The sequence below is a fragment of the Podarcis tiliguerta genome (genome assembly GCF_965153285.1).
Source record: "Podarcis tiliguerta genome assembly, chromosome: 14".
NCBI lineage: Eukaryota > Metazoa > Chordata > Lepidosauria > Squamata > Lacertidae > Podarcis > Podarcis tiliguerta.
In genome coordinates this window covers 12,396,164-12,418,677 of record NC_139547.1, presented here as the reverse complement: position 1 = coordinate 12,418,677, position 22,514 = coordinate 12,396,164, and the positions used below count along the sequence as shown (strand labels likewise).

Sequence of the window (22,514 nt, the reverse complement as noted above, 5' to 3'; positions counted from 1 at the left end):
GTTTGGCTTACAGTATGTTTTCCCCTTTAGCCCCAGCGCAGTCATTAAAGTCTTAACAAATTGAGATCAGCACTTTGCCCCCTGCAAATCATTGAAATGCTATGGTGACTAATATCCTGCTCTGCTCAGTTGCCTTTGGACGTACGGAGCTATGCTTTGAAAAGAAGGAAGAAAAACTATGGTGTCCCTGGCAGTGGCAGGTGACCATCGAGACTGGAAGGCTAAGATGTCAACAGCAGGTGGAGCCAAAGCCAACAACAGGCAGAACCAACTGATTCTAATTTGCACGCACACACACACCATTCTCCTCCCTACCAAGTTCTAGGCTGCTCCTCACTGTTGAGTGTGCGGGTGGTACCGTTTTTGGCTGCTTAAGCATCAAACACAAAGCAGAGCATCAGAAAGAGAGGGAAGGAAAAGCGCTTCTACACACAGCACATAGCTGAATTCTGGAACCTGCTCGGCAGGGCTGGCTACCAACCTTGATAGCATTGAAAGAGGATTAGAGAAATTCCTGGAGGAGAGGGCTATCTTCGCTATGCTCAACTTGGAATCAGCAGTGCTTTTGATGACCAGTTGCTGGAAACCACAGGAGAAAGTGGTCTTGTGCTCAGACCCCCAGGTGTCCCTGTTTTCCAGAGACAGTTCCAGATTTACAGAAGCTGTCCAAGTTTCTGATTTGACCCCGGAATGCTCCGCTTTCCCTTAGGATGTCCCTGTTTTCATCAGAGAAATGTGGGAGGGTATGTATGGAGTTATGCAACCCCCAAGGCAAGGAGTTTGGAAGACATCTGAAGGCAGCCTTGTATAGGGAAGGTTTTTTAAAAGTTTCATTATGTTTTTATATACAGTGGTACCTCTGGATGCGAATGGGATCTGTTCCGGAGCCCCGTTTGCATCCTGAAGCGAACATAAAATGCGACTGCACGTCTGCGCATGCGTGGGTCACATTTTGCTGCTTCATGCATGTGCATAACGTCATTTTGAGCATCTGTGCATGCACGAGCAGCGAAACCCAGAAGTAACGTGTTCCGTTATTTCCGGGTCGCTGCGGAGCGCAACCCGAAAATGCTTAACCTGAAGCGTATTCATCCCGAGGTATGACTGTATGTTGGAAGCTGCCCAGAGTGGCTGGGGCAACCTCCCTGTTTTCATTGGAGAGATGTTGAAGGGTGCTTGAATTCTGCTTGCAGGTTTCCCAGTGAGGCATCTGCTTGGCCATTGTGAGAAAAGGGATGCTGCACTAGATGGGCCTGATCCAGCAAGCTCTTTGACTCCTTACTTGCACCATTGACCCCAGACCACACACCCCACTGGCCTTTGCTCTGCGCTGTCGAGTTCCCTGCACGGCTGATTCTGCTTCTTACTCGCTGGCCTGCCTTTTAAGTTCTGTTCGGCAAGAAAATGCCCTCAATTGTACCCCTATGGCCCCTCCACCCATCCACTGGCATCTCTCTCCTCCCCACTCCCCGCCGCCCCACAAAGGTTGCCCACGAGGGAGCGCGATCCTCGGGTCCTCCCAATCCTTTGAGTTACGCGCTCGGTATAAGGGAATGCACGAGGAAATAACGTGGAGACGCCCAGAGAGAGGAGGAGGGAGTTGCTGGAAAGCGATCCAGCTGGATCTCACATCAAGGGGCAGCGAGGAGAACCAGGGAGAAAATACGGTTCCTGCTTCTTGAGCTCTTCCCCCACCCCCAGCCCCTCTTCCTTCTTGCCTCCCCAGGCTGCCCCTCAAAAAATAAAACACGAGCCAGCGCCGCCGGCCGGCTGGCCTCTTGGCTCCGCCTGTGCCAGCAGCCCGACGCGTTTCGCTGCTAGGAAAAGGAGGAGGAGGTGGCAGCGGCGGTTTGCTACTGCATGTGGCGGAGCTGACCCGGCACTGGGCTGGGAGGAGGAGGAGGAGGAGGAGGCGGACCGGACCGGACCGCCCTCCTTGTCCCTCCCTCCTTCTCCAAGTAATCTGGGCGCCCGACTTCTCGCAAGCGGCCGAGACGAGGCGTTTGCGCTCTTGGAGACGCGGAACCCGGGCAGCTGCTCCGCCGCGCCACCATGGATTCGGATTCCGGAGAGCTGAGCGAGGGGGAGCTGGTTCCTTCAGCAGGTAAAAGAGAGAGAGAAAGAGGCCGGCACTTTTTTGGAAAGAGGGGGAGGCTCTTGCCTAGCCCGGGCTGCTGCCACGAGGGAGGACCAGAGAGGAAAAGGGCAGGCAGTTGATTTGGCGCTGGGGCGCGCGCGTTTCCTTGCCCGCTTCCAAGCCACCGCAAACTGGGAAGATCTAGGGAGGGGGCTCGTTATTGCTAGAAAGAAGAGGGGCTTGGAAGCGGCACTCGTACCTTTACCCCCCGGCTCTTTTGCACCCTGAATGAATCATATCCATCACCAGCGCGTTCAGTTGGACGTGGGCGGGTCTTCTGTGGAAGGTTGCATCTCTTCAGAGTTCCTGCATGGTCTTTGGCGGCTGGGTTGGGAGGAGGAACGTACTCTGTGCATGCTCAGAGAGGCACGGTGTTGTTGTTATTAGTGGCGCGGTGACAGAGGGTTTTGAAAGGACGGGGTGGAGGCTGTGCTAACAAGAGGATATATTCTGATATGTGAGCAACCCGTTGCCTCCAGAATGAATTTCTGCCGGATATGCAATTAGTTGTCTCTGGTGGAACAGCAGCAATTTCAACATAACAACTTATCAAAACATATCATATTCATTCTTTCCCCCCTTTTCCCCCCACCCCAAACCCTCCCTCCCCTCCCTCAGAGACTTCCCTCAGCTCCTCTCTCTCTCTGATTTCTCAACGCATATTATTCCCTGCATGTTATAAAATTATGCAACTCCTAGGTTATCTATCTGCCATGTTATCAATCAATAAATTTGTGTATGTTTATTCAAAACCTGCCAAGGAGTCCAGTTCATTTTGTTGTCTTTTTAAGTAATTTGTAAAAAGTTCCCATTCTTGTTTAAAGTCACAGTTGTCCTTATCTCGTAGTTTGTATGTCAATTTAGCCAGTTCTGCATAATCCATCAATTTCTCTTGCCACTGTTCTTTAGTCGGGGGGGGGGGGAGTCCTCATTCTTCTTCCATCCTTGTGCTATCAAGACTCGACTTTTGTCACTGTTGTTGCATACATAAATAAATTCTTTATTTTCCTTGGCAGGTCTTGTCCTACAATCCCTAACAAAAATGCTTCTGGTTTTTTAACAAATGTCATTTTAAACATTTTCTTCAGTTCATTATATATCGTTTCCCAATTTTTTAAAACTTCTTTACCTTCCCACCACATATGATAAAAAGTCCCTTCTACAGAGGCATAGAGCTTCTAACAATGGAGGGGGAACATAGCCTTCATGACCGTAGCAGCACCTCCTCTTCCATGACGCGTCTGTTCCCCTTTTAAAGCCATTCAGGTCGGTGACCATCACTGCATGGCAATCTCGTACAATTGCACAATTGTAGAGTTGGAAGGGACCCTGAAGATCCTCTAGTCCAACCCCTCGCAAGGAAGGAATATGTCCCATCCAGCTTGGCGTTATCGGCACCATGCTGTAACCGGCCGAGCTATCCAGGCTGAGCTACCTACTTTGTACCTAATGTGGAGCCCTGGATTCAAATCCCCACTGAGTTATGAAGCTTAGTGGGTGAGCCTCGGCTTGTCACAATGTCTCAGCCTGGCCTACTTTGCAGGGCTGTTGTGATGTGGAAAATGTGTGCTGCCCTAGACTCTTTGAAAGGAAGATGGGTGGTAGTGGGGGGGTTTAAAAAACAAAACAAAACACCACAAATATGTTCCCTGGCTGGACGTTGCTGCTTCGTGTTGTACCTCACAATTTAGGCACAAGCAACAAACGGAGAAGAGGCCTTAAACAGACTCAGGCCATTGTTCCATCTAGCTGAGTATTGTCTTGCGCTGACCGGCATCTGGCAAGGAGGCATCCGAAACATCTGCTCTATCTCTGAGCAGTGTCAGCATTTGTTTGAGAGGTGCCTGGAAGCCCCACTTCCTATGCCAAAGTTTTTACCTGTGCTTCCTGCCCTGCAGGGGTTGGACTAGATGACTCATGGGGTCCCATCCAACTCTACAATTCTATGATTCCAGGTGTGGGGGGGTGTTGGCGGTTCCTTGGCAGTTTGAAAGAGTCTCCCTCCAACCGCCTGCTTTCATGTAACCTGTTCTGAATCTGACCGCTTAGGCAGTTGGGAAACCTACAGTCCTTCAGATCTCACTGGACTGCAGCTTCCCTCATGCCTGAGCCTTGCTGGCTGTGGCGGATGACCTTTGGAGTCCTGCAACACCTGGAGAGCTGCAGATTAGCCTTCCTTGCCCTCAAAACCTCTCCATGCTTCCTCCATGACTTGGGTGCCTTGCAGCCTGACTGAGGTAGTCTTCCCCCACTCCCAGTTGGTCATGTCGATCATCCAGGTGCCAGTGTGGTGTAGTGGTTAGAGGGCTAGACTAGGACCTGGCAGACTAGGGTTCGAATCTGCCACAAAGCTCAGTCAAATCTGTGTCCAGGGCAGCTGTTTATCAGCTCCATCTGGTACGTAGGCTGAGACCCTATCTGCCTGCGGACTGTCTCAGCAGAGTGGTGCATGCTCTGGTTATCTCCTGTTTGGACTACTGCAATGCCCTCTATGTGGGGCTACCTTTGAAGGTGACCCGGAAACTACAACTAATCCAGAATGCGGCAGCTAGACTGGTGACTGGGAGTGGCCGCCAAGACCACATAACACCGGTCTTGAAGACCTACATTGACTCCCAGTATGATTCCGAGCACAATGCTGACCTTTAAAGCCCTAAACGGCCTTGGTCCAGTATATCTGAAGGAGCGTCTCCACCCCCATCGTTCTACCCGGACACTGAGGTCCAGCTCCGAGGAGCTTCTGGCAGTTCCCTCACTGTGAGAAGCCAAGTTACAGGGAACCAGGAAGAGGGCCTTCTCGGTAGTGGCGCCCTCCCTGTGGAACGCCCTCCCACCAGATGTCAAAAAGAACAACAACTACCAGACTTTTAGAAGACATCTGAAGGCAGCCCTGTTTAGGGAAGCTTTTAATGTTTGATGTATTATAGTATTTTAATATTTTTTTTGAAGCTGCCCAGAGTGGCTGGGGAAGCCCAGCCAGATGAGCGGGGTATAAATAAATTATTATTATTATTATTATTATTATTATTATTATTATTATTATTACCTCGCAGGGTTGTTGTGGGGATTAAATGAGGAGGGCGAGATAACTATGTACACCACCTCCAACTCCTTGGAGAAAAAAGGCGGGATAGAAATGTAATAATACACATGTCAGATTTAGAAAGCTGCCTTTCTAGAGAGTGAGACCATTGGTCCATCTAGTTCAGTGCTGCCTGCACTGGCTGGCAGTGGCTCTTCAGGGTTTCAGGTGGAGGTCTGTCCCAGGCCTACCTGGAGATGCCAGGAATGGAATCTGAGACCTTATGCGTGCAAAGCTGATGTTGCCACTCAGCTATGGCCTTGTGACAGTGCTAGAAACTCAGATATATAAGCTAGGTGAGAAATGGCTCCTTAAACCAGGGTTGCAGTCACCAACATGGAATGTCTAGTTGCCATTTGGGGGCCAGCGGCCCAAAAGTCGTATTTTTCAATACAACTTTTTTTGATTCTGAAATTCGGTCTGATTGGGCAGATAAAATATAATGGGTGGAATTCTACAGGATGTGTTGGGAGTGTGTGAAAACAGTCAGGGCTACAAGGATCCCCAGGCATGGACCTTCAGATGGTGGAGATGTCAGACGCTGCCATCCCGGCACCCGGGCATCTTCACTTGCTTGCAAGTAGGGCAAAATGCACCTGGCGCCTGGTGAATTTTGAACTCTGATGATGATGCTATAATAAAGGAATAAAGCAAGGTGTAAGACAACCGAGAGTTGAATCGAGCAATTCTAGGGCAGACTCTAAAGGAAGGTTGCCTACTGCAAAGGCTGCTCATGTTGTTGTTTAGTCGTTTAGTCGTGTCCGACTCTTTGTGACCCCATGGACCAGAGCACGCCAGGCACTCCTGTCTTCCACTGCCTCCCGCAGTTTGGTCAGGCTCATGTTTCTGGCTTCGAGAACACTGTCCAACCATCTCATCCTCTCTTGTCCCCTTCTCCTTGTGCCCTCAATCTTCCCCAACATCAGGGTCTTTTCCAGGGAGTCTTCTCTTCTCATGAGGTGGCCAAAGTATTGGAGTCTCAGCTTCATGATCTGTCCTTCCAGTGAGCACTCAGGGCTGATTTCCTTCAGAATGGAGAGGTTTGATCTTCTTGCAGTCCATGGGACTCTCAAGAGTCTCCTCCAGCACCATAATTCAAAAGCATCAATTCTTCAGCGATCAACCTTCTTTATGGTCCAGCTTTCACTTCCATACATCACTACAGGGAAAACCATAGCTTATACGGACCTTTGTTGGCAAGGTGATGTCTCTGCTTGAAACAAGCAATTCTAGGGCAGACTCTAAAGGAAGGTTGCCTACCACAAAGGCTGCTCATAGAATCATAGAATTGTAAAGTTGGAAGGGACCAGGACACTCATCTAGTCCAACTCCCTGAAATTCGGGAAGCTTTTGCCCAAAGTGGGGCTTGAACCCACAGCCCTGAGATCAAGATTCTCTTGCTGTACAAACTGGGCTATAATGTTGGGGATTTGGCTCATTGGCACTGAAAGAGTGTCTCGCAGTTGGGTGTGATGTGCAAGTGCCCTCTGAGATGTTGTGAAGGTGGCCTGACAAAGATTTGTGTTTAACAAGAGCATAGCTAACTTGGGGCGGTTTTGTCTTTTACAAGGTTTCAACCAGCCAGAGTGTTGGTCCATGAAACTACAGTGGTACCTTGGTTTACGAACGCTTTGGGTTACGAACTCCACAAACCTGGAAGTAGGTGTCCTGGGTTGCAAGCTTTGCCCTGGGATATGAATGCAATTCCTCTTCCGGGGCTGCGGGAGGCCTAGGTAGGGAATGCGCACCTCGGGTTAAGAACGCTTCGGGTTAAGAATGGACTTCCAGAATGAATTAAGTTTGTAACCCGAGGTACCACTGTATAACAGACAGCCAGTGCAGATCTTTCGATGCTGGTGTAGAACTGGGTGCCCTGCTAAGCACCCTAGCAGATGCATTTTGCGAAAGCTGCAGCTTCCAAACCAGGTGCAAGGATAGCCCCCGCCACAGCATATTGCAGTAGTCTAATTCTAAGATTACCAATTTATTGACCACCATTTAAAGACCACCATTTAGTCAACCTTTTTATACCTACCGCCCACTAATGCATCTTTATTGATGGTAACATTTCCTTACCACCCACCAGTGCTCGATGGAAGGAGGATTCAGCTTGTGCAATAGAACCCCCTACCGCCCACCTAGAATCCTGAAACTCCCGCTAATGGGCGTTAGGGACCAGGTTGACAACCCCTGATTTAAAGGCTCTCCGTGTGCTTGCCATTTTTTTAGATGTTGACAGCCCAGAATAAAAGACAGGGTTATTGACTGCAGTGGAATCTGGTCCGGAATCTGCAACTAGTGTGGAAGCCAGTGGCCGGGATCCTCAAAGGATCAGGTCACCAGCAACATGTCACTCCTTTTGCTGGGAGAGCCTCACTGGTTGCCAACTTTAACACAAAGTTCTTGTGTTAATTCACAAAGCCCTAAACAATTTAGGCACATTGATTCCTTATGTTCCATCTTCATCACTGAGATCTTCTGGCAGAAGACTTTTGGTGGTCCCCTATGCCCCTGAGGTTCAGTCATCCTTTACCAGGGTCTGAGTCTTCAGCATGGCAAACCTTGCCCTGTAGAACTCCTTGCCAATAGACGTTCAGCAGGAATAATCCCTATTTACTTTTTAAAAATATATTGTTCAGACAGGTCTTTGGAATGTTTCTTCTTTTTAAACCAAGGGGTTTAATCCAGTGCAAGTCCTACTCAAAGTAGACCCATTGAAATTAATGGGCGTGACTATCTTGGGTCTATTCATTTCAGTGGCTCTACTCCAAGTTTAGGGACCCGGGTGGCGCTGTGGGTAAAAGCCTCAGCGCCTAGGGCTTGCTGACTGAAAGGTCGGTGGTTCGAATCCCCGCGGCGGGGTGCGCTCCCGTTGCTCGGTCCCAGCGCCTGCCAACCTAGCAGTTCAAAAGCACCCCCGGGTGCAAGTAGATAAATAGGGACCGCTTACTAGCGGGAAGGTAAACGGCATTTCCGTGTGCTGCGCTGGCTCGCCAGATGCAGCTTGTCACGCTGGCCACGTGACCTGGAAGTGTCTCCGGACAGCGCTGGCTCCCGGCCTTTAGAGTGAGATGAGCGCACAACCCTAGAGTCTGGCAAGACTGGCCCGTACGGGCAGGGGTACCTTTACCTTTACCTTTAATGCTTTTACCAATGCTGTTATTGTTGTGTTATTGTTATGTTGCACACCACCTTGTTATAGTTCCTACTAGTGAGGGGTGTTTAACACTGCCCAGGAATTTGTTGAATATTGTGAGTTTTAAAAGGGTAGTACAATTTGTGAGTTTTGACCCATCAAGCTAAAATTTGGGCAAAGTCCGCCGAAACCATGTTTTGGTCCTCCATCTTGATTCAAAATGGAACTCAGCACCCAGACATCAACTAAAACAGCCACCCCACCTCAGAACCCTCATGCTGAGTTTGGCAAGAATATCTCAAGAGGCAGCCGGAACTTTGCGAAAAATTGATAAATTCACATTTGGGTCCACCAACTTGATTCAAAATGGCGCCCAGCATCCAAACATTGATAAAATCTGAGGCTCCACCTCAGAAACTCTCATGCTGAGTTTGGCAATGAGAGGCAGCTGAACCTATGCCAAAAAATGGGCAAAATTGCACCAAAGTGACATTTTGGCCCTCCATCTCGATTCAATGTTGACACTTTTGGGTTATATGGGCCATTGATTTGAATTGGTGTGCAGTTTCTCATATTGCAGATATTGCAGTTTTTCTTTTCTTTTCAGGGCCCAGAAAAGAAGTGTTGAAAGTTAACAACAAAACAAAAACCGACTTCCACTTAGACTCTTTTTCTTCACCTTCTCAAAAGACGTAGGATAAAAAGGATGTCTTCACCTTCTTTGCCTCCTCCTTGAGAGTGATTCTTACTCACCATAGGTGACCAAAGAAGGAACTCTTTACACTTACAGATAAATGTTGAGAACTCCCTTGTAGGTTAAAAAAAAATCTTGCATATGGCAACCTAAGACACTGTCAGCTGCAAGGATTCAGATTTAGAAAGGCGGTTTCTTGTTAGCTAAATAAACATTTGCGCCAATAAATGGACTCATCTAAACAACAAGAAAAAGAAACATGCCTTAAATAAATAAGAAATGCAAGCCTGATTCTCTTTTTTATGATTGTATCCTGCTAAGTCCTACTCAGAGTATCCCCATGGACATGAATGGGCCCCAGTTAGTTGTGTCCATGAATTTAAACATTGGTTAGGCTGCAATCCTAAACCTACTTGCCTGGGAGTAAACCCCACTGAATTCAATAGTGGAAATAGTTGAGATCGCATTAATTGTACTCTGGTGTTTCCCTAAGCTACAATGGGATATAGCTCCCTTTGTTCAGTCTTGTGGTAAACGTCCCCAAGGAAGAACAAATTCCACTGGTGCTAAATCCTTTATCATGGGTGGTATTCTGACTCTTCCTGCTAATTTGGAACAGATGAAAAGTGGGCATGGGCTTTTTGGTGCGACGACGGAACTCTGTTTCACAGGGGGACTATAAACCAGCTGTTTTCCATGGATGGAAAACAGATAAGGTTGGGGAGAAAGCCAGCGGATGGAGAAATGTGTTTTTCCTCCCAGGTCAGTTCCCTGTGTAGTGAACAAATCAAATGAGTCACTGTTAACACATTGGCAGTGGGATAGAATGTCTCATAAAATCTCCCTGTTGGGTCTGTCATGGTACCTCTGCATGCGTATCAGGCTTTCTGACATTTCAAAGATGAAAATAGGTACTTGTGACACTACAATTTCCATAGCCAGCATTCAAACACATAGACGTACAAACACTGCTATTGTACTTTAGTGTTGGCTCTGTCCCAAAATTGGGCCTTCACTCTGCCATTACCGGCTGCCCACCGGCTGCATAACCAAAAGCGAGTGTGTTCTTCCAGTTAAAGATATACTTTATGTGAACCGCCCTGAGACCTTTGGGTATAGGGCGGTATAGAAATCAAATTAATACTACTACTACTATTAATAATAATAATAATAGACAGGGACCCAGGTGGCGTTGTGGGTTAAACCAAAGAGCCTAGGATTTGCCAATCAGAAGGTCAGCGGTTCGAATCCCTGCGAAGGGGTTAGCTCCCATTGCTCAGTCCCTGCTCCTGGCCACCTAGCAGTTCGAAAGCACATCAAAGTGTAAGTAGATAAATAGGTACCTCTCCGGCGGGAAGGTAAATGGCGTTTCCGTGCGCTGCTCTGGTTTGCCAGAAGTGGCTTAGTCATGCTGGCCACATGACCCGGAAGCTGTACGCCGGTTCCCTCGGCCAATAAAGCGAGATGAGCGCCGCAACCCCAGAGTCGGCCACGACTGGACCTAATGGTCAGGGGTCCCTTTACCTTTTTATGAATACTAGAGGGGGGAATATATTCATCCTGTCACACAGTCTTATTGTGTGAACCACACACTGAAGATTCAGAGAGCTTTGGGGCTGGAGCCTGTAGCTGTAAAGCCCTGTCAACATTATAGATTTAATGATGTAGCACCCCACTTTAAACAGTTGTGGCTTATTGCAAAGGATCCTGGGAACTGTGATTGGATAAGGATGCTGAGGGTTGTTAGTAGACCACTTGTTACCCTCAGAGAAAATTCCTGGGGTTTCCTGGGAAGGATGACTGAAGAAGGAAGGAAGAGGTAGCTCTTTCTGAAGGGCTGAACTCCTCACTTGCAGAGAGCTTTTCTCCCCTTCTTCCTCTCCAGATTTCGGTCCGTCCCACACTCACTCCATTTTCCCCTCCCATTTTTGCTACCCACCAGCATGGTGCCAATGGGAGATTGCCTCCCAATACAACTACCAGGCACAGTTTTCCTTAGGACCTCAGCAAGACCTCTCTGCCTGCCACAACCCCATTTAATAATTTATCTTTGCATATCTTAAATCTTGCCTGTTAAATGCTCAAGGATGTGGACAAGGTGCTCGGATCGGTCAGGGCGACTGCTTGCACCCTGGACCCTTCCCCTCTTGGCTGATAAAAACCAGCAGGGAGGGAACAGCTGGCTGGGTCAGGGGGGTGTTCAATGCCTCTTTATGAGAGGGGGTGGTCCCTGCCTCTTTGAGGGAGTGGTAGAACCATTCCTTAAGAAACCTTCCCTGGATTCGGAAAACCTAACTAACTACCGGCCAGTTGCTAATCGCCCTTTCCTGGGCAAGGTTCTGGAGCGAGTGGTCGCAGACCAGACCCAGACCCCTTTGGAAGAAACTAATTTTCTGGATCCATTTCAGTCAGGGTTTAGCCCCGGTTTTGGCACAGAAACTGCTTTGCTCGCCCTGTGTGATGACGTCTGTCAAGAGAGAGACAAGGGAAATGTGTCGCTGTTAATTCTCCTCGACCTCTCAGAGCTTTCAATACCATCAACCATGGTGTCCTTCTGAAACGGCTATCTGAACTATGGGTGGGTGACACCGCTTTGCGGTGGTTCCAGTCCTACTTGGATGGTGGTTCCCAGAGGGTGTTGCTTGGGGAATGCTTTTCAGTCCTGTCAGACCATCAATGTGGGGTTCCACAGGGCTCGATCCTATCCCCCACGTTGCTTAACATCTACATGAAAGTGAGGGGTGGGGTTATCTGAAGGTTGAGAGTACGTTGTCAGCAGTATGCTGATGACACTCAGCTCTGTTTCTTCTTTACGTCTGCAGTGGAAGTGCTGGACCAGTGTCTTGCCTCCGTAATGGACTGGATGAGAGCCAACAGACTGAAACTCAATCCAGATAGAGGCAGTTAGTGGGTGGTTCCCTAGACTAGATGGGTGGGCGGTTGCCTCCATTTGATGGGGCTACAGTTCCTCTGAAGGAGACAGTTCGTAGCTTGGGGGTCCTCTTGGATCCTTTGTTGTCACACGAGGCTCAGGTGGCGTCAGTGCCCCGGAGTGCCTTCCATCAGCTTTGGCTAGTGACCCAGCTACGCCCCTATCTGGACAGGAATAGCCTAACTACTGTTGTCTATGCTCTGGTAACCTCAAGGTTAGATTACAGCAATGTGTTATACGTAGGGCTGCCTCTGAAGACGGTTTGGAAACATCAGCTAGTACAGATTTCAGCGGCCAGGTTGCTCACTAGAGCAAGACAGTTTGAGCATATTACACCGATCCTGGTCCGACTGCACTGGCTACCAATTAGTTTCCGGGCCCAGTTCAAAGTGCTGGTTTTGACCTATAAGGCCTTAAATGGCTCAGAACCACCATACCTCAAGAACCACCTCTTTCCATGTGAACCTACCCTGGACCCTGAGATCATCTTCTGAGACCCTTCTTCATGTGCCACCTCCTCAAGAGGTCCGGAGGGTGGCAACACAGGAACTGGGCCTTCTCTGCAGTGGCTCCCTGTCTGTGGAATACTCTCCCTGGGGAAGTTTACCTGGCGCCTTCATTATACTCCTTTAGGCGCCAAGCAAAATTCCTTTTTAACTAGGCCTTTGGTTGATTTGATTGGCATCCTATGCCCTTTTAAAATGGGTTTTTTTCAGGGGAGGGGGTTATTAGGTTGGTGTTTACATTTTGATTATATATTTTGTGGTTTTATATTTTGCTTTTTCCCCCATGAACCGCCCTGAGACCTCCGGGGATAGGGCAATATATAAATAATAATAATAATAATAATAATAATAATAATTATTATTATTATTATTATTATTATTATTATTATTATTATTATTATTTAACGCCATGTCCGGTTTGACCCTTAAGTGTTTATTTAGTCTGGAGCAGCACATGTTGTTGAATCGTTTTACTCTTCCTTCACCGAAATAAAATAAAGTAATGGTTTTGCTAACGGCTTGTTATTCGTTTGCCACCACATAGCAGGTTTCTCTGAGAGCAGGTTTTTTACTCTGCTCTCCGCTCGCCCACGTCTTTACTATACTCAGTACAATACGCGGGTTTCTGGGAATGTTTGATTGTTATGCTGTCAGTCAATGCTTGAAGGCAAAAACAGAAAAAAGGGACAAAAAGATCCTTGAGAGCTGGTTTCTGGAGTAATAGCCAGAACCACCGTGGCAGAGTCACTCGGAGGGAGGGGTTCAGGAACACAGGTTTGGAGAGCTAAACTGGATTCAAGCATTATGTCATCAAATCTGAGCAATAAAACTTTTTGTGGTTTGGAAAGTGGCAAGGAAAATGCACCCAAAATTGTTGGGATGAATGAAACGTTAATGGGAATTCTGTAAGCACTCTTCAAACGAGTTGGGGTGAATGATACTTGTCCAGGGCCGGATTTAGGTTTGATGAGGCCCTCAACCGATGAAGGTAATGGGGCCCTTTATATGTCCAGCTGTCCTTTTTCAACAGCAAATTGTCACTGTTTTTTGTGTTGAATATATGCTATATGCGGGACTTGACATCTTTCCACAGGGCCTGCAAGACAGAGCTGTTCCGCCTGGCCTTTGGTTTGGACTCAGTCTGACCCTTATGTTTCCCTCCCCTTATGGTTTTGATCTATGGGCTGCTTTTAAAATGAAGCTGCATTTTAAATTGCATTTTAACCTGCATTTTAAATTGGTGGTTGTTGTTGTTGTTTTACTGTAATTTTAATGGTGCTAGCCGCCCTGAGCCCAGCTCTGGCTAGCGAGGGTGGGGTATAAATAAAATTTATTATTATTATTATTATTATTATTATTATTATTATCAGGTAATTTATGGACCTAATAGGTATCTAAAGCCATTTGCACATAACAAATAGGAGCCTACACAACACAAAACACTGTTGCTGCATGTATTTATTTTTATTTTATTTGTTTTTTATCTTATATTTTGGAACTGTACATCCAGGATTTTTTCCCTTTAATTTTTTGGGGGGCCCCAAGAGAGTGGGGCCCTAAGCTATAGCTTGTTTAGCTTATACGTAAATCCGGCACTGTGCTTGTCGTCCAACTGTGGTCAGAAATAAATGCTCAAGGAAGACAGGATATAATCTAACTTCCACGGAAACTTTTGTGCAAGCAAATCCAGAGGAATGCTCAATATGTAGGAGCCTATAGGCTGAGAGACTGAGAGCAGCATTCCTCTGTCAGATGCTGGAGGCTTTTAGCCTGCGAGGTCAGAGGTGGATTAGCCTAAGAGCCTCCCGAGTGACTTGAGGATACAAGACCCACACGTGCAGCCTTCTCATGGGCATAACTCCTTTTGTGCATCTTAAGTCTTCTTTGGTGTCAGGCTGAAGTACAGTGGTACCTCAGGTTACATACGCTTCCAGCGGCGCGGTGGCAGCAGGAGGCCCCATTAGCTAAAGTGGTGCTTCAGGTTAAGTACCGTTTCAGGTTAAGAACGGACCTCCGGAACGAATTAAGTACCGTATTTTTTGCTCACTTTTTCCCTCCTAAAAAGTAAGGGGAAATGTGTGAGTCTTATGGAGCGAATGCAGGCTGCGCAGCTATCCCAGAAGCCAGAACAGCAAGAGGGATTGCTGCTTTCGCTGTGCAGCGATCCCTCTTGGTGTTCTGGCTTCTGAGATTCAGAATTTTTTTTTCCTTGTTTTCCTCCTCCAAAAACAGTCTTGTGGTCTGTGGGGTCTTACAGAGCGAAAAATACGGTACTTAACCCGAGGTACCACTGTATTCAGCTGTGCCAGATTTCGTAAGGTTTTGGGTGTGGCAAAAATGCCCCCTTCCCCGGAAAATTGTCTGCACTCTGTGGAGAAAGTGGATAAGGGAGGTCTTTTTCTCCTACAGTCATACCTTGGTTTTTGAAAAGCTCTGTTCTCGAACGTTTTGGCTCGCGAACGCCTCAAACTCTGAAGTGACTGTTCTGGTTTGCGAACTATTTTTGGAAGCCGAACGTCCGAAGCGGCTTCTGCGGCTTCCAATTGAGTGCAGGAAGCTCCTGCAGCCAATCAGAAGCCGTGCATTGGTTTCCGAACGTTTTCAGAAGTTGAACGGACTTCTGGAACAGATTCAGTTTGAGAACCTAGGTATGACTGTACTCTCCTAATAGGAGAACTAGGGGCGTACCAACAAAGCTGGAACTTGGAAGATTCGGGACAGGACTTCTTCACACATTGCATGGAATTCACTCCCTCTAAAATTAGTGATGGCTCCCAACTCAGATGGCTTTAAAAGAGTTTTAGGCAAATTCGTGGAGGTTAGTGCTATCAACAGCTACTAGCTGTGGTGGCTATGCTGCACTGTCAGAATGCCTCTGAATACCAGTTGTTGAGAATTCTTGTTGCTTCACGTCATGTTTGTGAGCTTCCAGGAGTCATCAGGTTGGCTGCTGTGTGAATAGATGCTGGACTAGATGGGCTGGATCCAGCGGGGCTTTTCTGACCCATTAAAACCCAGAGTGGGCAAATTTTAAGGACCTCTGGTTTTGGGATGGCCTCTAAAAGGACTTTTCTTCTTTTCCTTCAATGAAAAGCCTTCCCACTGCTTTATGATGGCTAAGCCGCATTGCGTTCCTGGCACAGGATGCCCCTGGGAACAGGGCAGTATCATGACCCAACACTGTTTTCAAGGGCATCCTTGAGGAAAATGGGACTATCCATATTGTGGCTCTTTAGCAGCTTCCCAGGCACAAGCTAGTGCGCTCTCTCTCTCTCTCTCTCTCTCTCTTTCTCTCTCTCTTTCTCTCTCTCTCTCATATTTCTTTTCAACAACAACAAATCGTCCCTTCCGCTAAGCACTCCATGGCAACCAAAACTCAAAAACAAATGGCAGGACAAACCTGGCTGAGCCCACCTGCCATTTGACTCTTCCTGCCCTAGAATTGACTCCCAGCGCTGAACGTTACTCCTGACCATGACATGCCTTTCTTATGTAAGCGCATGAAAGATGTGGCACCCGCCTTTCGCTTAATTTCCTCTTCTCTTCCCGTTCCTTCCCAGCCACCCACACTTTTACATCGTGTCTCTCAGACTAGAAGCCATTATCTGAAATTGCACACGGCCTTGAGTGCTTTGGCAGAAAGGCAGCATGGATTGCGGTTTGTTCATTTACAGAGGAGCCCAAAGCAGGGAGATAGATCCATCAGTGCAAAATCCACAGAATTCAAGGAGCTACAAGTGCCGCAGAACTTGCACCCAAGTCCAGCAATTCTGCTGCATCGCACAATCCACACGCACGGCTGCTGGCAGGCCCACCAGCCCCACCCACCTCAGGGCAGCCAATCAGGGACCCAAGCACACAGCACATGCTCCAGGACGACAGCTGGAACAAATAGGCGTGGTGCCAGCAACACCCAACCACACAGATATTGAAACCCCTCATCCCCATCATGCATCACTCTGTGGCCCGGAGCAAGGAGTGTGAGTTGGCCCACCCTTGGAAGCCGTGATGCCTCTGCAGGGTCATCCACCAAGGCAGCAGCATGTGAAACACAAGTGGCATAGCGTGGGTTGCTGGAGCCCGGGGCAGACAACCCGCCGATGCCACCTAAACACCCCTGCAGCTGAGCCAAGTGGGACCACACTGAACCGCCTGCCTGCCCATGGGCAGGGGGGAGCCTGGCTGGCCGACGTGGCCCTTGGCAGGCAAATCTCCCTGACGCCCAGGGAGAAGAGCATGGGCCAGGCCACGCTGGGGTTGCCCCTCGCCTGTGTCCCTCTGTCTGCACCCTCTCACCGTTTGCCAGGGAAGGGTGAGGATACTCATGGAAGCCGGCACCTGCCTGGAGGCACCTGGTAGTGCCCCGTCAGAAGTTTGTGCCCTGGGCCACAGCCCCCATCCTCCCCCCCCCCACTATGCCACTACAAAACACCACTATCACAGCAGCGAATGCAGAGGCGGCAGCTAGACAGTCTCCCAGCTAGATGCCTTGGCAGGTAGTTCCACCAACTGGAGCCAGTGTGGTGTAGTGGTTAAGAGCGGTGGACTCGTAATCTGGTGAACTGGGTTCGCTTCCCCGGTCCTCCACATGCAGCTGCTGGGTGAGCTTGGGCTAATCACACTTCCGTGAAGTCTCTCAGCCCCACGCACCTCACAGTGTTTGTTGTGGGGAAGGAAGGGAAAGGAGAATGTTAGCCGCTTTGAGACTCCTTCGGGTAGTGATAAAAAGGGATATCAAATCCAAACTCTTCTTCTGATGGAGTGGCTTGAGACCTCGACCTCAGAAGCTCACCTTGGCTTGTGGAGTTTGCTTGCCTGAGCCTAAGGAAGCTGTTGCCCCATATCAAACCTCTGGAAAGGCACCCACCGCGTAAAACTGCGTCACCACATACCCAACACTTTCTTGGGAGCTCCAGCTTCAAGGCGGCGTCTGTCTCCTGCCAGAAACACCTGGGCTCCTGCTTCTCCTAGCTCACCTGCGTCACCTGCAATATTCCTTGCCAGCAGCTGTGGGGGGGTGGGTGGATGACTTTGTACGGGAGGCTGCATTCCAGTCATGCAAAAGACAGCTTTTTACACACACACCTCCTCATTCTTCTAGGCAAGCAAGAGGCGTTATTTCTCTCCCAGAACAGTTTGTGGAGCAGGGTCAGTGAGGGGTTCTGACCTGGCGGGAATGGGCTGAGGAGAGTGCCAGGGAACAGACAGAGAATCCCGAACCCTCCAACATTTTCTCCGATGAAAATAGAGACATGCTCTTTAATAATAGTAATTCTATTATTTATACCCGACCCATCTGACTGGGTTGCTGCAGCCACTCTGGGCAGCTTCGAACAAAATATTAAAATACAATAATGCGTCAAACATTAAAAGCTTCCCTAAACAGGGCTGCATTCAGATGTCTTCTAAAAGTCTGGTAGTTGTTGTCAGTGGCGTAGCGTGGGTTGTCAGCACCCAGGGCAAGGCAAGTAATTTGCTCCCCCTAACCCATGGATTTGCGCCCCCTAACCCGTGGATTTGCGCCCCCTAACCCTACCCCCCAGATGTTGCACCCGGTGCGGCCAGCCCCCCCTGCACCCCCCACGCTACGCCACTGGTTGTTGTTCTCTTTGACATCTGGTGGGAGGGCGTTCCACAGGGCAGGTGCCACTACCGAGAAGTCCCTCTGCCTGGTTCCCTGTAACTTGGCTTATCGCAGCGAGGCAACTTCCAGAAGGCCCTTGGTGCTGGACCTCAGTGTCCGGGTAGAACGATGGGGGATAGTTACTTATCACCTTGGCTTGGGGGGTCACGTAACTCCATACCCTCCAACAGTTCTCCAATGCAGATAGAGACGTCCTAAGGAAAAGCGGGACATTCTGGGATCAAATCAGAAACCGGAACAGCTTCTGTAAATCTGGGACTGTTCCTGGAAGATAGGGACATTTGGAGAGTCTGCTATCCCATATAGCTACTTTTCCCAGGGAAAGGGTGCCTGTAAGCACCCTTTTAAAAGCAAGCACTTACTGTGTAGCTTGGCTCTAAGTAATGCAGAATTTGCACGTGGGGGTTCTTGATTGCCACCCAGGAAAATGACAGCAAAGTGTTTCAAGGGTGGAGAGCCAGGCCTGACCCCATCCAGCTCTGCTTTCGATTGGCATGTGTCTCTTGTTTTAAAATTGCCTCTGCTAAAGCGTGGCTAAGAGATGCTTAGGCAACCGTTGCATATATCATGATACGCTTTGCGTATTTGCTAACCCGGCGACACCCACGCTGTCCCGGCAAAGTGTGAAGCGTGGTCTCTGAAAAGAGCTTACGGTTTGTGTGTGTGTGTGTGTGTGCGCGCGCGCGCGCACAGGCACAGGCACAAGAGAGGGAGGAGAAACCTTATGTTACGGCGCTTCTCCTGCCCTTACGAAACCCGGTGCTCAAATTACAAAATTGCTGTGTAAGTCGGGGAGAGCTTGCATGTAATTAGCGTTTCAGCTGCATCGCATCTCGGAGCTGGAATGGCTTCATCCTGGCCCCGTGCCCTGCCACCCACCGCCGCCACCCCTTACCCACACACACACACACACACACGAGAACTTCAGCCAAAGTCCATGGGCATGAAGCCTGTGACAGCCTGACAGCTGGAAGCCCAGACAGAGTCTGCACACAGCAGCAGAGTTGTCTCAACCCATTATCTGCCTTGTCCCAGGATTCTGTCCATTGTCAGCCTCAGCCTTCCGAGCAATTTTTGTCTCTTTCCTTCTGGCACGAAAAACGGCGATGATGATGACGGTGATTAAATTACATGATGGATCATCTCATCTTGATCAGAGGGCGGGGGGGGGGCGGCGAGGGGGAAGGGAAGAAAAACGTTGCCAGTAAACACAGTATCGGATTTATACGTTATTTATTATCATAACTAAGGCTCTGAAGCCACGGCATAATTTATTTGCTTTGTCCAGTGCTTTTTATTATCTAATTTGCAATGCCTAAGAAATCATTTTTCTTTAAACCGTTTAACATGCTTTATGACCAGCATTCTCATCGTCCCTTTTTTTTTTTTAATGGGGGGGGGGGGTTGTAATTGAAACCAGTTTCGAATTATGTCTTTCTCTTACGCAGAACGGACATTTGCGGCTTTTCTTTACCGAATTTCCCTCCCCATGTGTAAGAATTTCCTTTCCTGGGATGGCGTGTCCCTCTAGAGAGCTATGTTTAAGTTATTGGGATAAATTTAAAAAGTGCTTAGTTAAATTCCACTCGGCTTTGGCATCTTGTTTGCCAGCTGCAAAGGGGTTTTTTTTTGGGGGGGGTGACAATCCAGTTGGGGGTAGCTCAGACTGGTAGAGCCTTCCACTCTTCAACGCAGGGTTGTGGGTTCAAGTCCCATGTTTTGGCCAAAGATTCCTGCATTGCAGGGGGTTGGACTAGATGGCCAGAATCACTCTACAATTCTGTGAGTCTGTGAATCCAGCAATTCTAGTAGGGGGTGGCGAACCCCCTGTCCTTTCAACACCCATCCTAGCTGAAAACTGGCCGGGCTGGCTGGGTCTTAAGGGGAGCTGGTATTCAGGAACATCGGCAGAGCCAGTGGTTTATCACCCTCTTCTGTATGAACTGTAGAATCATAGAATTATAGAGCTGGAAGGGTGATAAGCCTTGGTGGGCTTGAACCACCAACCTTCTGGTTAGGAGCCAGACACATTGACCTGATACCTTCACTCGCCCTTTTACAGGTGCCACAAAATAGGTAAAGGTAAAGGGATCATTAGGTCCAGTTGTGGCCGACTCTGGGGTTGTGGCGCTCATCTCGCTTTATTGGCCGAGGGAGCCGGCGTACAGCTTCCGGGTCATGTGGCCAGCATGACTAAGCCGCTTCTGGCGAACCAGAGCAGCGCACGGAAACGCCGTTTACCTTCCCGCCGGAGCGGTACCTATTTATCTACTTGCACTTTGACGTGCTTTCAAACTGCTAGGTTGGCAGGAGCAGGGACCGAGCAACGGGAGCTCACCCCGTCGCGGGGATTCGAACCGCCGACCTTCTGATTGGCAAGTCCTAGGCTCTGTGGTTTAACCCACAGTGCCACCCGCCCGTCCTGTATTTTGGTATGTTATTCTTCTCCCCAACTTATCTATTTTTTGATAAGCCTGGGTGGGCTTGAACCACCAACCTTCTGGTTAGCAGCCAGATGCACTGACCTGCTCACTTCAGTCACCCATTTACAGGTGCCACAGAATACCCATCCTGTATGTTTTGTATGTTATTCTCCCCAACTTATCTATTTTTTTCCTACACCTTCCCTCTCCCAACACACATATATGCACATTACTTGGCTGGAGAACAGCCCTGTAAAATTCAGAGATGTGCAACTTGGAAAGGCTGAGTTCAAGTTTGTGTGTTCTTCTAGGAAAGTGCAAATTAGGTTGGTTTGCCTTCAAAAATACAATCTGAATTTGACCTCGCCCCCTCCCACCCCTGCATATCAGTGGTCCTAGCAATGTTTGCCATTGTTCTCCCAGACATTTCTGGAGAAATGTGTTGCTCAGTCCACAGTAGGCTGTTTTGTTTGTTTTTTTATAATAATATTTATTACTTTTTGAACAATTTAAACACTACAAAACAAAACAAAAACCAAAAAAAAGAACAATACAATACAAAGACACTAACATAACACTAACACATTAAACTAACAAAACCAAACAAAAACAATTTAAAACACTCAAACAATTTCAATATCTTATCTTTCATTCACTTATTTCACCGACGTCCTCGCACCTCCCTTTTTGTATTCCACTTCTGTCAATTGCTTCAGCAATTCCTTTCCATCTTCCTCTGTTTTCTGTCCTATAATTATCTTAGCACATTCTAACCTTATTTTACCTTTAATATTCTATTAATCTATTTATACTTAAATCCTTATAACATTTCTACTAAAGCCATATAACTTCATTCCAACAATCTTTTAACATTCATTAATTTTGCAGTATTTCTGTAAATAATCTTTAAACTTTTTCCAGTCTTCTTCCACCGACTCCTCTCCCTGGTCTCGGATTTTGCCAGTCATTTCCGCCAGTTCCCTGTAGTCCATCAACTTCATCTGCCATTCTTCCTGGGTGGGTAGATCTTGTGTCTTCCTACAGTAGGCTGTTTTGAAGATCCTACCCACCAAAGAGTATTTTCCTCACCAGAGTTTCTTTTGTACGGATACCTTTCTCTTGTACGTGAGAAATATAGGGGGTGACGTGTGTATTTGTATGTTTGTATTTAATGTATCAGCCTCTGAAGACGGTTCGGAAACTCCAGCTGGCGCAGAATTCAGTAGCCAAATTGCTCACCGGAGCAAGACTTCTTCATGTGTCACCTCCTTGAGAGGTCCACAGGGTGGCAACACGAGAACGGGGCCTTCTCTGCAGTGGCTCCCCATCTGTGGAATGCTCTCCTCAGGGAAGTTCACATGGCGCCTTCATTATACACCTTTAGGCGCCAGGCAAAAACGTTCCTTTTTAACGAAGCCTTTTGTTGATCCGATTTACATCCTATGCCCTTTTAAAATGTGTTTTTTTGTGTGTGTGAGGGAGGTGTACTATTGGGTTGTTGTTTTTATTTCTATTAGGTATTTTGTGGTTTTATATCTTGATTTTATTCTGTGAACCGCCCTGAGACCCCTGGGTATAGGGTGGTATATAAATAATAATAATAATAATAATAATAATAATAATAATAATAATAATTTTGATACTAGAGCATTTAATCAGGACTGCAGCCTACAAAGGAGGGGGGGTAAATGCTCTCCCTCTAAAGCTTGTCACATAAACTGTGTTGCCATTGGAAATCTCTCCGAAGACAGTTGTTAGTCCTGGGACGGAAGCAACACTAGAAGAGTCTAGACCAGGGGTCAGCAAACTTTTTCAGCAGTGGGCCAGTCCACTGTCCCTCAGATCTTGTGGGGGGGGCGGACTATATTTTGAAGGGGGAGGGGAATGAACGAATTCCTATGCCCCACAAATAACCCAGAGAACGCATTTTAAATAAAAGCACACATTCTACTCATGTGAA

At 48.0% G+C, this 22,514-nt stretch overlaps 1 protein-coding gene across 1 annotated transcript in view; it reads left to right on the top strand.

Annotated features, from left to right (window-relative positions):
- Positions 1 to 1,608: 1,608 nt before the first annotated feature.
- The window catches only part of TNFAIP8L3 (TNF alpha induced protein 8 like 3), a 64,255-nt gene continuing 43,349 nt past the window's right edge, over positions 1,609 to 22,514 (top strand). The window contains exon 1 of the mRNA XM_083412335.1: positions 1,609 to 2,104. Within this exon, the coding sequence (XP_083268461.1) occupies positions 2,053 to 2,104 (52 nt within the window). The 5' untranslated portion in view covers positions 1,609 to 2,052. The remainder of the gene's footprint in view (positions 2,105 to 22,514) is intronic.